Source organism: Panthera pardus, unplaced genomic scaffold (genome assembly GCF_024362965.1).
Source record: "Panthera pardus isolate Hobbes unplaced genomic scaffold, ASM2436296v1 HiC_scaffold_15, whole genome shotgun sequence".
NCBI lineage: Eukaryota > Metazoa > Chordata > Mammalia > Carnivora > Felidae > Panthera > Panthera pardus.
The window spans coordinates 15,710,174-15,722,911 of NW_026526710.1; the positions used below are offsets into that span (position 1 = coordinate 15,710,174).

The 12,738-nt window shown below is 39.6% G+C and overlaps 1 protein-coding gene and 2 pseudogenes across 1 annotated transcript in view; 1 reads left to right on the forward strand and 2 right to left on the reverse strand.

The window, feature by feature from the left end:
- SFI1 (SFI1 centrin binding protein) overlaps positions 1 to 12,738 on the reverse strand; it is a 105,337-nt gene that overhangs the window by 75,823 nt on the left and 16,776 nt on the right. The window contains 2 exon segments of the mRNA XM_019426763.2: positions 3,901 to 3,972; positions 5,869 to 6,042. Of these exon segments, the coding sequence (XP_019282308.2) occupies positions 3,901 to 3,972; positions 5,869 to 6,042 (246 nt within the window).
- Positions 3,984 to 5,796, reverse strand: LOC109253499 (60S ribosomal protein L32-like; annotated as a pseudogene).
- Positions 10,900 to 11,266, forward strand: LOC109253624 (40S ribosomal protein S20-like; annotated as a pseudogene).

Below are 12,738 nucleotides of genomic sequence, written 5' to 3' on the forward strand. Positions count from 1 at the left end.
ACTGACATTGCAGTGCCTGCTTAAGATTCTCTCTCTCCCTCTCTCTCTGCTCCTCACCCACTTGTTCTCTCTCAAAATAAATAAACTTAGAAAATAAATAAATACTATAAATAGACAAGAGCATTTTACCTACTTCCCAAGTTAGCCAAAAATTTTTATTTAGATCTCCTCTTCAGAAAAATAGCTAACTACCTCATATTTATGACTACCTTATAAATGGACATATACTGCATTATTTTCACCCTACTAATTCAATGATCATTTTGATTCAGTTTATTAATGATAAAACAATGCCAGTTTATAAAAGTTAAAAAAATTTCCAAGAATATAAAGGCATTATTCTGCATTTTCTGGTATGAAATAATTCTCTAATATTCCTCAAAGTGAGGAATAAATAACATGGAAAAAGACCAAAACAATAACAAAAAAAGCAAAGATCAGTATGTAAAATTTTCCCCCAAATAACAACTCACTTGATTTAAAGAGAGATTACAACTTGAAAAACAAAAACAAAAACAAAAACATCACAAATTTCTAAGTCAATGGAAACACAGTATCAGGATACTAACTCTGATAGATGCTTAGACAACAAATAGCATTCTCACTCTCTCTTTTTACAATTTGAGAAGGCCCAGAGCCATAACTTATCCTAGACCAAACAATTACCTAGGATCTGGGCTAGGACCAAAACTTGGGTCTCCCCAATTCCAGTTCAGTATTCTTTCCTCCATACCCTTACTATTCAAGAGCAAAGAAAGTAAAGAGTATAATAATGTGATCATTTCAAAGCAGTATAGCCAACATCTGTCACTGGCTAACCCAACATCCAGAGTCAAGCCTTTGCTTCCTCACAGGCATCCGACTGCAGAGGCTGGAAAGGTTTCTTTCCCAGCCTGCTTTGCAGCAAAAGGTAGCCAGCTTTTTTGCTAGCCAAAAGGTGGCCAATGAGGCAGAAGCAGAATGCAGCTGAGGGCTTTCAGGAAAGTTTTGTTTTCCTGCATAAGAGACAGATCTAGCTGACACCACCCTTCCCTTACTCCTTCCTGTGTAAAATAGAACACTCATTTTGCAACTATGCAGTGTCACCTCTGAGAACAAAGGGGCAATATATTAAGAATGGTGAACTTGAAAGGTACTAAAAGCCTGAGTCTCTGATGGCATCACTGAACAGCTAAACCAACACCATCCTCCAGACTGCTTATGAGAAAAAGCAAATCCCAATTTGTTAAAGCTATTGCCAGAGTTTCTCTTATTTAGAATCAAATACATTTTTTTTTTAATGTTTATTTTTTTGAGAGAGAGAGAGAGAGAAAGGGAGAGACAGCGTGAGTAGAGGGAGTGGCAGAGAGAGAGGGAGACACAGAATCTGAAGCAGGGTCCACGCTCTGAGCTGTCAGCACACAGCCCAACTCCAGGATCAAATTCTCAACCCGCGAGATCATGACCTGAGCCGAAATCTGATGTTTAACAGACTGAGCCACCCAGGCGCCCTAAATGCATTTCTAACAGATATAATCAGCATTTCCCAAGTATTTGGAATATAAATGAGTATTACTTGAAAAAAAAAGGTTTCCAGTTAAATATGGGTCAAATATTAAGTAATGTAAAATTAAGTAGGAAAAGAATTTGGTGAAGATAGTAGAGGGCGCAACATAGTTTTCCTGTCTCTGAATCCCTGTAAAACACACACAGCAACCATGTAGCAAAACCAAAAATTCATGTATCAGTTACAACAAAACCAGTGACAAGGTATCACCATAAATCCAAAATGCAAGCAGACAGGGACAAACCATCCACAGTCAAAAGACCTGCATAGTATTAATATTTCTACAGGAGGAAGAAAGAACAATGAGGGTGGCATCTAAGGAGCTGGAGAATGGGAAAACCTCCAAACAGCCAATAAGCAGTCACTGCAAGGTGCAGAGGCCCAATTTGAGACTAGCAGCTGAACCTGAGAGGAACTCTGTCCCCTCAGTTACCACGGCTCATGTAGAAAGAACCGAAACAGCTGGAGCAGTCCAGTGCCTATAGTCTCAGACCCAACATGCCAGGCCCAGGCTCCCTTTTAGGACAGAGCTTCATACTGAGAAAAAGCTGCTGGGAGTAGAATAGAAATTGAGGAGAGGGACAATCGAGAAGAGGAAAGAGAGGATCAGACCAAGTATTTTAGGAGAACAGAACCAGGATATCCTATAGAGCAAGACAGCATGATTTTTTAATACTACAAATGAGACAGCTCTGTGAAATCAGGAAAGTTAACTGACCTTGCCTCGCTCTAAAAGTTCAGAGAGATTAATTCCACATAAAAAGCAACAGGGGGGGCGCCTGGGTGGCTCAGTCGGTTAAGCGGCCGACTTCGGCTCAGGTCATGATCTTGCAGTCCGTGAGTTCGAGCCCCGCGTTGGGCTCTGTGCTGACAGCTCAGAGCCTGGAGCCTATTTCAGATTCTGTGTCTACCTCTCTCTGACCCTCCCCCATTAATGCTCTGTCTCTCTCTGTCTCAAAAATAAATAAACGTTAAAAAAAAAAATTTTTTTAAATAAAAAAAGCAACAGGGGCGCCTGGTTGGCTCAGTCAGTTAAGCGTCCGACTCTTGGTTTCAAGCCCTGCGCCAGGCTCTGTGCTCATTGTGCTGAGCCTGCTTCTGATTCTCTGTCTCCCCTTTCTGGCCCTCTCCCACTCTCATGCTCTCTCTCTGTCTCTCTCTTGCTCTCTCTCGCTCTCTTGGTCTCAAAAATAAACGTTAAAAAAGAAGAAAAATAAAAAGAGCAACAAAGTATCTGAGGTCAAATCTCATGTAAGTGATTGTATGAGAAAGGAAAAGGAGAATAACATGACTTTGGACAAAGAAAGTATGCCAGGAAGATGTGTACATAAAACAAAGCAAAAAACCAAAACCCTGTGACCTATTATGTCAGCATGAGCTAAGACTTTAAGAAAATGAATCCATACCTAGGCATATCATATTAAAACTTTGAAAAATAAGATAATGAATCTTCAAAACAGCAATAATTAGACTAACAACTTACAAATGGAAACCATAAGACAATGAAGTATCTTCAAAACGCTGGAGGGAAAACTGGCAACCTAGATTTCTCTATGGAGTGAAATATCCTTCAAAAATGAAAGTGAAATAAAAAAAGCGAAAAAAAAAAAAAAAGATTTCAGAGAACACCCACAGGCCAAATTTGCTTAAAGGAGTTTGAATCAAAAAATTTGGATGACGTTTCATATTAAAGTGACAATGTCAGAAAAATGAAACGAAAGGTTGTAATAAGGGAAGAATAGAGAGGTTAAGAACCCACAACATTCCAGTTTTTAAAAAAAAAAAATGCTTACATCTCAACGGCTGCCAATTCTTCCTCTGAAATATACCATACACTGGCCCCTTCTCTCCAACCCCACTACCTCTTGCATGTGTCCCTGATGCTGGTGGCTCCCCCTAGCAATCCATTCTGGGTACTGCAGTTAAAGCAATTTTAACCAAAACTTGTAGCAGGGGGCAATGGCCCATACAGAGGGAAGGTGTGGCACAGGGACATTCTCTTGACTAAAATTTCACTCCCCTTGCCAATGCAACTTTTTCCCCAGGTCCTGTCCTAGATCATGCCAATGTGGTCAGTCTCAACAGTGTCCTGAAGGAACTTGCTTATTTCTGGGCAAATACTCAGAATACCTTTACACAGAGGGTCTTAGCTATCTTGGTTTATTTCCGATTGCTTCACACATGCATTCAAACTACTCTCTGCTAGGTCACCATTATATCAGATGCCTGCTGGACACTGGAGGGCAGCAGGAGAAGACTGTAACACATGCCATAACAAAGGTTACACATGAGCTTAATACAAAATAAAACCTAGAACAAACTCAGAGAAGTTTGGTGTTCTGAGCTAATACTACCTGGCTTTAGAGGGAAATACTCTTCCAAAAGTTACTCGAATCCACAAATATAAGAACTTTCTGGCCACGCATCTGAAAGAAGCAAAGAAAGGATATACACATTTTAAAACTCCATTTGACTTATGTTATCAACTTTCTGGAAAGCAGAAGGAAACTAAGGTCACAGGGGGAGAGATGCTAGCATGAGTCAAAAGGTGAATCATAGCTGATCTTGTAGCAAATAGAGCATAGGATGGGACAGACTTATAAAACCAAGATCAAGCAGTTTTTTTTAAGTAGTCTCTACCTCCACTGTGGGGCTCGAATTCACAACCCTGAGATCAAGAGTTGCATGCTCTACCTACTGAGCCAGCCAGGCACCCCAAGCAGATTATTTTTAAAAAATATTTTCAATACAAAGTATTTTGTCAATGAAGACTTCAGAGTTGAGGAAAAGGAAGTACATGATAATACTTTTATTCGTGTTTTTCTTATTGCCTAAAATACCTAGCAAATGCCCACTTACCTATCAAGGCTCATCTTCAATGCTTGCTCCTATGTGAAGCCTTCCTGGACCTTCCCCAAACCAAACATAGTGAGTAGCTTTACACCCTCAAAACTCTGTTTCAACCCTTAGTATAATGTAAAGTTATAACACCAAATCACAGTAATGGGCTCACAGGGTGCCTGTTGTTGGCTCTGGACTGTGAGCCCCTGAGAGCAGGGACCATGTCTCATAGCATCCCAAGTACCCAGCACAGTGCCTGGTATACACAAAAAAAGTTGGCTTGTCTTGGCCAGTTAGTCTCCAGGTTTGGCTTGGAACACTCTTTTTCCTTCTGCCCTTTATCCAGCTTATTCTTACATTATCCTTTAGGACTTGACTTAAACCCCACTTCCTCTGGGAAGTTCCTGCTGGCTACACCAGTGGAACTGTTACAACCATGTGGCCCGCAGTGCCACATCCTCTTATGGCACTTATCATGCTTTGTTGTGACTTGTTTAACAGTCTGTCAAGCCCACATGATTTTAAGCTTTCATGAGGTCATGGACCAGGAATGTCTTATTCATCTTGTATGCTCAGCATCTAGCCCACCACCTGGCTAAATAGGTACCTGACAAATCTTTTTTGTAGTTTTATGGTTTTATTAACCCAAATATGCTGTGCACATAAGCTGTCTATTCATTTTTTTCACCGTGCAGCCTGGCATTGGGATTGGTGACTCTGAGGGCCAGCTGGGCTGCTCTTTCCACAACAGCTTTGCAGTTCTTGGAGAAGACATTGTGAGAAATTTCTGCACAGTAGGATTTACTGTACATCAGCAGCACTTCAAACTCCTTGACACTGTGGACTAGGAACTTCTGGGAGCCACTGGGCAGCATGTGCTTTGTTTTCTTGTTGCTCTTGTAACCAATTCTGGGCATCAAGATCTGGCCCTTGAATCTCCTGCACACCCTATTGTCAATGACTCTAGGTTTCTGCCAGTTGCACTTAATTTTGACTTACTGCTCTAACTGGTGCCAGATAAACTTCTTGGTCCTCTTTTTAATGACCTTGGGCTTCACCAGAGGTCCGAGGGCAGCTATGATGCCAACAGGAAATGGCTGTCACAGGCAGCGCCAAGGAAGAGAAGGCCTGATAAATTTTTGTTAAATGAATAAATGAATGCCTTTGGTAGACCTAATCAAGAGTAGTGGAAAACACTAATTTCTCTCAGACTATGTTTAGACTTTTTCTGGAGACTCCTTATAGCTTAACACACTGTGGGGCCCAACTAGAGAATATGAATGAAAACACAGAATGACAGATTTTAAGTCTGCAGATTCCTAAATGTCCTTTTCTTCTGAACATTCTGCCACAAAGAGCAGGCATCAAAGTCCCCACCTAAATAACTGAGATACGAAAAGAAGAATCATTCCCTCATTTTAACCAAGAAGGGAGAACAATGGAAACATCATTGCAGGCAGATGACCACTCAGCAAGCTCACCTGATGCGCAATTCTCGTAACTGGTTCCTTCGGGTCCAACCATGTGAGGCATGATACTGCACTGGATGACCAGCACTAGGTAGCTCTCTCTGGATCCCAGAGAAGGCAGACGACTTCTTATTGGCCAGTATCTTTGGAGGATAAGGTTTCTTAACTGCACCATCCCTAAAAGACCTTAAATTTGAGGAGTAACGGGGAAAAGGGAGAATCAAATTATCTCTGTATGTGATGCAAATCTCTTTTAATGCACAAGTGAAATTAAATAGATAAGCTCAATGAGACAGACTGATAAATATGGACAATAAGTAGCCCAATCTCAGATAGAAATACCTGCCATTCACAATGGTGTGTCAAACATCCCCAAGGCTACCCTAGGTTCAGTGATGATTAGAAAGAAGGACTCAGAGGGGGAACCTGAGTGGCTCAGTCAGTTAAGCGTCCAACTTCGGTCATGATCTCTCAGTTTGTGAATTTGAGCCCCGCATTGGGCTCTGTGCTGACAGCTCAGAGCCTGGAGCTTACTTGGATTCTGTCTCCCTCTCTCTCTCTCTGGCTTCCCCCCATCACACTCTGTCTTTCTCCTTCAAAAATTAACAAACATTAAAAAAAAAAGGACTCAGTACTTGCATATAGTTATACTCATAGCTATGATTTATTACAGCAAGAGGACACAAGAGAAAAGGGGAATGGGGCAAAGGCTGCTAGAAATCAAATGCATGCTTCCAAGAGTCCTCTGCCAGGGCAGTCACATAGGATACCCTTAATTCCCCCAGCATCGAACTGTGTGAACGTGTGTGAAGTATTGTCTATCAGGGAAGCTTTGTAGAGACTCAATGCCCGAAGTTTTTACTGGGTGCTGGTCCTACAGGCACCCTCTACCAATCACATACCAAAATTCTAGACTCCTAGAAGGAGAGTAGGTATTCAGCATATACCACATTGTTTGCACAAACAGTTCAGGCACAGTTAACTATCCTTATCAGTTGGGGATTGGTGAGAATCCTCTTCAAATCTAAGTTTCTAGACATGTCAGGGGTCAACCTTGTAAGCAGGACATTCTTTTCTTTTTTCTTTTTTTTTAAATGTTTATATTGTTTGGAGAGAGAAAGAGCACAGAGAGAGGGAGACAGTGGATCTGAAGTGGGCTCCACACTGACAGCAGAGAGCCTGATGTGAGACTTGAACTCCTGCACCACAAGATCATAACCTGAAAAGAAGTCAGATCCTCAACTGACTGAGTCACCCAGGCTCCCCTCTTTTATTTTACGTTTTTTTTAAATATAGGACTTGAACTCACAACCCTGAGATCATGACCCGAGCTGAGATCAAGAGTCAGACGCTTAACTGACTGAGCCACCCAGGTACCCCTGCAAGCAGGACTTTCTAAGAATAGCAGTCTCCAGCCTGCAATGTTAATTCTTTTTTGCATAGATAGAAAACAAAAATAGAGAAGATCAAAAAGAAAAGTTAGTTCTTTAAAAACACTAATAAAATTGACAAATAGTCAATTAAACTGGTCAAGAAGAGAGAGAAAAAGCCAAATAAATCAATATTAGGGGGAAAAAGGAAACATCATTACAGATCCTAAGAATATACTTATAAACAACTTGATACAAATAATATGAAGATGCAGGTAAAATGGATAGACAGCTACAAAAAAAAAAGTTATCAAAACCACACAAGAAGTATAAAATATGAACAGTCCAATAACCATTAGCAACAATAAACAGTAATAAAAACCTTCCCACAAAGAAAACTCTAGGCCTAGATGATTTGTTGTCAAAATTTAAGGAAAAATTCACGCCAATCTCACATAAACTACTCTGAGAACTCTTTTTTAAAAAAGGAACACCAGGGGCGCCTGGGTGGCGCAGTCGGTTAAGCGTCCGACTTCAGCCAGGTCACGATCTCGCGGTCCGTGAGTTCGAGCCCCACGTCAGGCTCTGGGCTGATGGCTCGGAGCCTGGAGCCTGTTTCCGATTCTGTGTCTCCCTCTCTCTCTGCCCCTCCCCCGTTCATGCTCTGTGTCTCTGTCCCAAAAATAAAAAAAAAAAACGTTGAAAAAAAAAAAATTTTAAAAAAATAAAAAAGGAACACTACCCACCCAAAATCTATATAAAATTAGGTGGTTTTAGGAGACTAGCCATAACCTTAACACAAAACCTAACAAGGACATTTGAAGAAAGAAAAATTTATATCAATCTCATTAATGAATATATACATAAAAATCTAAACAAAATAGCAGCCAACTTAAGTCAGCAACATAGAAAAAGGATAATATGAGGGAGGATTAATTCCAGAAAGAGAGAAGGTTAATTAATATTAGAAAATTCAACCATGAAGGGGAGCCTGGCTGGCTCAGTGGGTGGAGAGTGCAACTCTTGCTCTCAGGGTTGTGAGGTCAAGCCCCACACTGGGTGTGGAGACTGCTTAAAAATAAAACCTTAAAAAAAAGAAAAGAAAAGAAAAATCAACCATTAAGATAATCATATAGGGGACAATCATATAGGGTGGCTCAGTTGGTTAAGCATCCATCTCTTGGTTTCAGCTCAGGTCATGATCTCATGGCTCATGGTTCATGGTTCATGAGTTTGAGTCCTGTGTCAGTCTCTTTGGTGACAGCACATAGCCTGTTTGGGATCTCCCTCTCTCTCTGCCCCTCCACTGCTTGCACACATACTCTCCCTCTCAAAATAAACATTAAATAAACATTAAATAAAGATTTAAAAAAGAAAAGACAATCATATAGTCATTTCAATAGATGCAGAAAACAGAGTTGACTAAAAAATTTTCAATATCCATTCATGACAAAAATCTTACACTAGCCTTAATCTACTAAGGGCTATCTAAGAAAAACTTATGCAGATACCATACTTAAGGTGAAACATTGACAGCTTTCCCTTGGAGATTATGAATATGACAAGTAAGACCAACACCATTTCTGTACAACATTGTACTGGAGGTCCTGGCTGGCAGACTAAGGCACAAAAGAGAAACTATAGTCATAAAGATTAGAGAGGGGGCAATAGAGTGTCATTTTGCATATGACATGATTATGCATGTAGAAAACCCCAAAAAACCTACAGGTATATTACTAAAATTTATAAGAATCTATCAAGACTATTTGATACAAAGTCAATATCAAAAATGTATATATAGTCGATTCTTGTTACTTGCAGTATTCTATCAAGTCACCTCAAACGCTCTGTGACATGGGTCAGAAGAATCAATATTGTTAAAATATCTTTACTACCCAAAGCCATCTACAGATTCAATGCAATCCTTATGAAAATTCCAGTGGCATTTTTCACAGAAATAGAACAAATGATCCTAAAATGTGTATGGAACCAAGAAAGACCTTGTAGTCAAAGCAATCCTGAGAAAAAAGAACAAAGCTGGAGACCCCCTGGTCCCTGATTTCAAACTATATTACAAACCTGTAGTTATCAAAAACAGTATGGCATTGGCATAAAAACAGACATACAGAACAATGAAACAGAATAGAGAGCCCAGAAATAAACTCATGCATACATAGTCAATTAATTTATGACAAAGGAACCAAAAATATATATAGTGGAGGGAAGTTTCTTTAATAAATGATGTTGGGAAAACTGGACAGCTACATGCAAAAGAATAAAGCTGGACCACTATCTTACACCATACACAAAAATTTACTCAAAATGAATTAAAGACGTGAACACAAGACATGGAACTATAAAACTCCTGGAAGAAAACATAAATGGTAAGCTCCTTGACACTGGTCTCAGTACTGATTTTTTTGGATTTGACACCAAAAGCAAAAGCAACAAAAGCACAAATCAACACATGGGACTAAATCAAACTAAAAACCTTCTGCACAGCAACTGAAATAATCAAAATGCAAAAACAATCTACTGAATGAAAAAAAATATTTGCAAATCATATGTCTGATAAGGGGTTAATACCCAAAGTATATAAAGAACTCCTACAACTCAACAGCAAAAAATAAAAATAAAAAAACAAAACAATCCAATTTACAAATGGGCAGATGTGGGGAAACAGGTTCAAGAATTCCTTATACTTACATAAATGAGTTAAAAAAGCTTAAGGCTGAAAGTCGCCACCACAGGGGGAAAGTGCCCAAGGTTAGTTAGCAAGATATTATAATGGGATCACAAGTAACTCGTTATAGTAAACTACTTTCCATCTGGCACCAATATACTATTGGGCTCTGATCACAAATGCCACTTGCCACCCAGGCCCTTGCTTTTTACACACACAAGTTAATGATTACTACCTGACTATTTTCTTCACGTCACCACATGTGTAAGATCATGAGAGCTCAATAAATACAGAGACAAAATCCCATTCGGGGCTCTTGTCTCCTCCCAGACACTAGCCTTTCTCTTATTCAATTCTGCATCCACTCTCTTGCTGGACAAGAGAGAACTCCAGACTCATAGTTTGCAACAGACAGAGAATCTCAATAGACATGTGTCCAAAGAAGACATACAATGGTGGACAGGTACATGAAAAGATGCTCAACATACCTAATCATCAGGGTAATGCACATCAAAACCACAATGAGTGGTGCCTGGGTGGCTCAGTATGTTAAGTGATTGACTCTTAGTTTCATCTCAGCTCATGATCTCATAGTTGTGAAACTGAGACCCACATTGGGCTCTGCGCTGAGTGCAGAGCCTGCTCTCAGTGCAGAGCCTTCTTAGGACTCTCCCTCTCTTTTGCCCTTCCCTTGTACTCGTGCACACTTTCTCTCTCTCTCTCTAAATAAATAAACTTTTTAAAAACCCACAATGAGATACCACCTCACACTTGTGAGAACAGCTGTATCAAAAATATAAGAAATAATAACCGTTGGTGAGGATGTGGAGAAAACAACACCCTTGTACACTATTGGTGGAAATGCAAACTCCAGGAGCCACTGTGGAATACAATATGGAAGTTCCTCAAAAAATTTAAGATAGACTGCTCCTGACTCATCGCTGTTTGTCTTATTGAGGAACAAGTCGTTCAGGAAGCCAGGATGCAGCCATGGCTTCTAAAGACACCAGGAAGACACCCATGGAACAAGAGGTGGCAATTCTCCAAATCAGAATTACTATAACCAGCCACAATGTAAAATCTTTGGAGAAGGTATGTGCTGACTTGATCAGAGGCACAAAAGAAAAGTGAAAGGACCAGTTTGGATGCCTACCAAGACTCTCAGAATCATTACAAGAGAAACTCCTTGTGGTGACGGTTCTAAGACTTGAGATCGTTTTCATATGAGGATCCATAAGCGACTCACTGATTTGCACAATCCTTCTGAGATTTTTAAGCAGATTACTTCCATCAGTATTGAGCCAGGAATTGAGGTTGACGTCACCATTACAGATGCTTAAATCAACCTTTTTAATAAATTGATTATAAGGTAAAAGAAAAATTAAAAATAGACCTACCATATGATCTAGCAATTCCACTTCTGAGGATTTATCTGAAGTAACTCTAAAAGATATACACACGGGGCGCCTGGGTGGCTCAGTTGGTTAAGCGCCTGACTTTGGCTCAGGTCATGATCTCGCAGTCCGTGAGTTCGAGCCCCGCATCAGGCTCTGTGCCGACCGCTCAGACCTGGAGCCTGTTTCAGATCCTGTGTCTCCCTCTCTCTCTGACCCTCCCCCGTTCATGCTCTGTCTCTCTCTGTCTCAAAAATAAATAAACGTTAAAAAAAAAAATTAAAAGATATACACAACCCCATGTTCACTATAGCATATACATATGTGTATATATATATATATATATATATAGCATATATATAACACAAGTTATTTCCGTCTTATTCCTTTATAATATAAAGGAATAAGACGGAAATAACTTGTGTCCACTGGCAGGTAAATGACCAAAGAAATTGTGGTAATAATATATATAATAGAATATTCTTCAGTCATAAAAAAGAATGGAATCCTGCCGTTTGCAATATCAGTGGCCTTGAGGGCATTGTGCTAAGTGAAACAAGTCACACAGAGAAAGACAAATGCCATATGATTTTGCTTATACGTGGAATCTTAAAACAAAAAACAAAATAACAAGCTCACAGATACACAGAACAGATTGGTGGTTGCCAGAAGTGGGGTGGGTGGTCAAAACAGGTGCCGGGAGTCAAAAGCTACAAACTGCTAGTTATAAAATAAATAAGTCATGGGGATATAATGTACAGCATGGTGACTATGGTTAATAACACTAGATTGCATATTTGAAAGTTGCTAAGAGAGTAAATCTTAAAAGTTCTCATCACAAAAAAATTCTGTAATTACGTATGGTGAAAGATGTTAACTAGACACTGTAGTGAGCATTTTGCAATATATACAAACACAGAAATCATTATGCTGTATACCTGAAACTAACATAATGTTGTACATCAATTATACCTCAATAAAAACAAAGGAAAAGAAAGGGAAAAGCATTCCTTGTACCATCTCAGTAGAGAATGTGCCTGTTGAGCAAGTCAAATTTTATAAGGCTCTACACATGTCTCAGAATAACTCTGAGAGTGCTGAGAAAACACCAAGAGATTAAGGGGAAAAGAAATTTTGGAGATTATGTGAATTCAGAAATTCAGAATCTGTGTATTTCTATAAACTAACAAAAATAAAACTATTATATACTGTTTTCAAACCATAAACACCAAGCACAGGAGTAAATCTAACGAAAGTTGTAAACATTTGGGGCACCTGGCTGGTTCAGTCGGTAGAGCACATGACTCTTGATCTTGGGGTTATGATTTTAAGCCCCATGTTGGGTGTAGTGATTACTGGAGGTGGAGGGGGGGATAAGGTTGTAAACATTCTTACAGGGAAAATTTTAGGACTCACCAAAATACAATTATTTTTC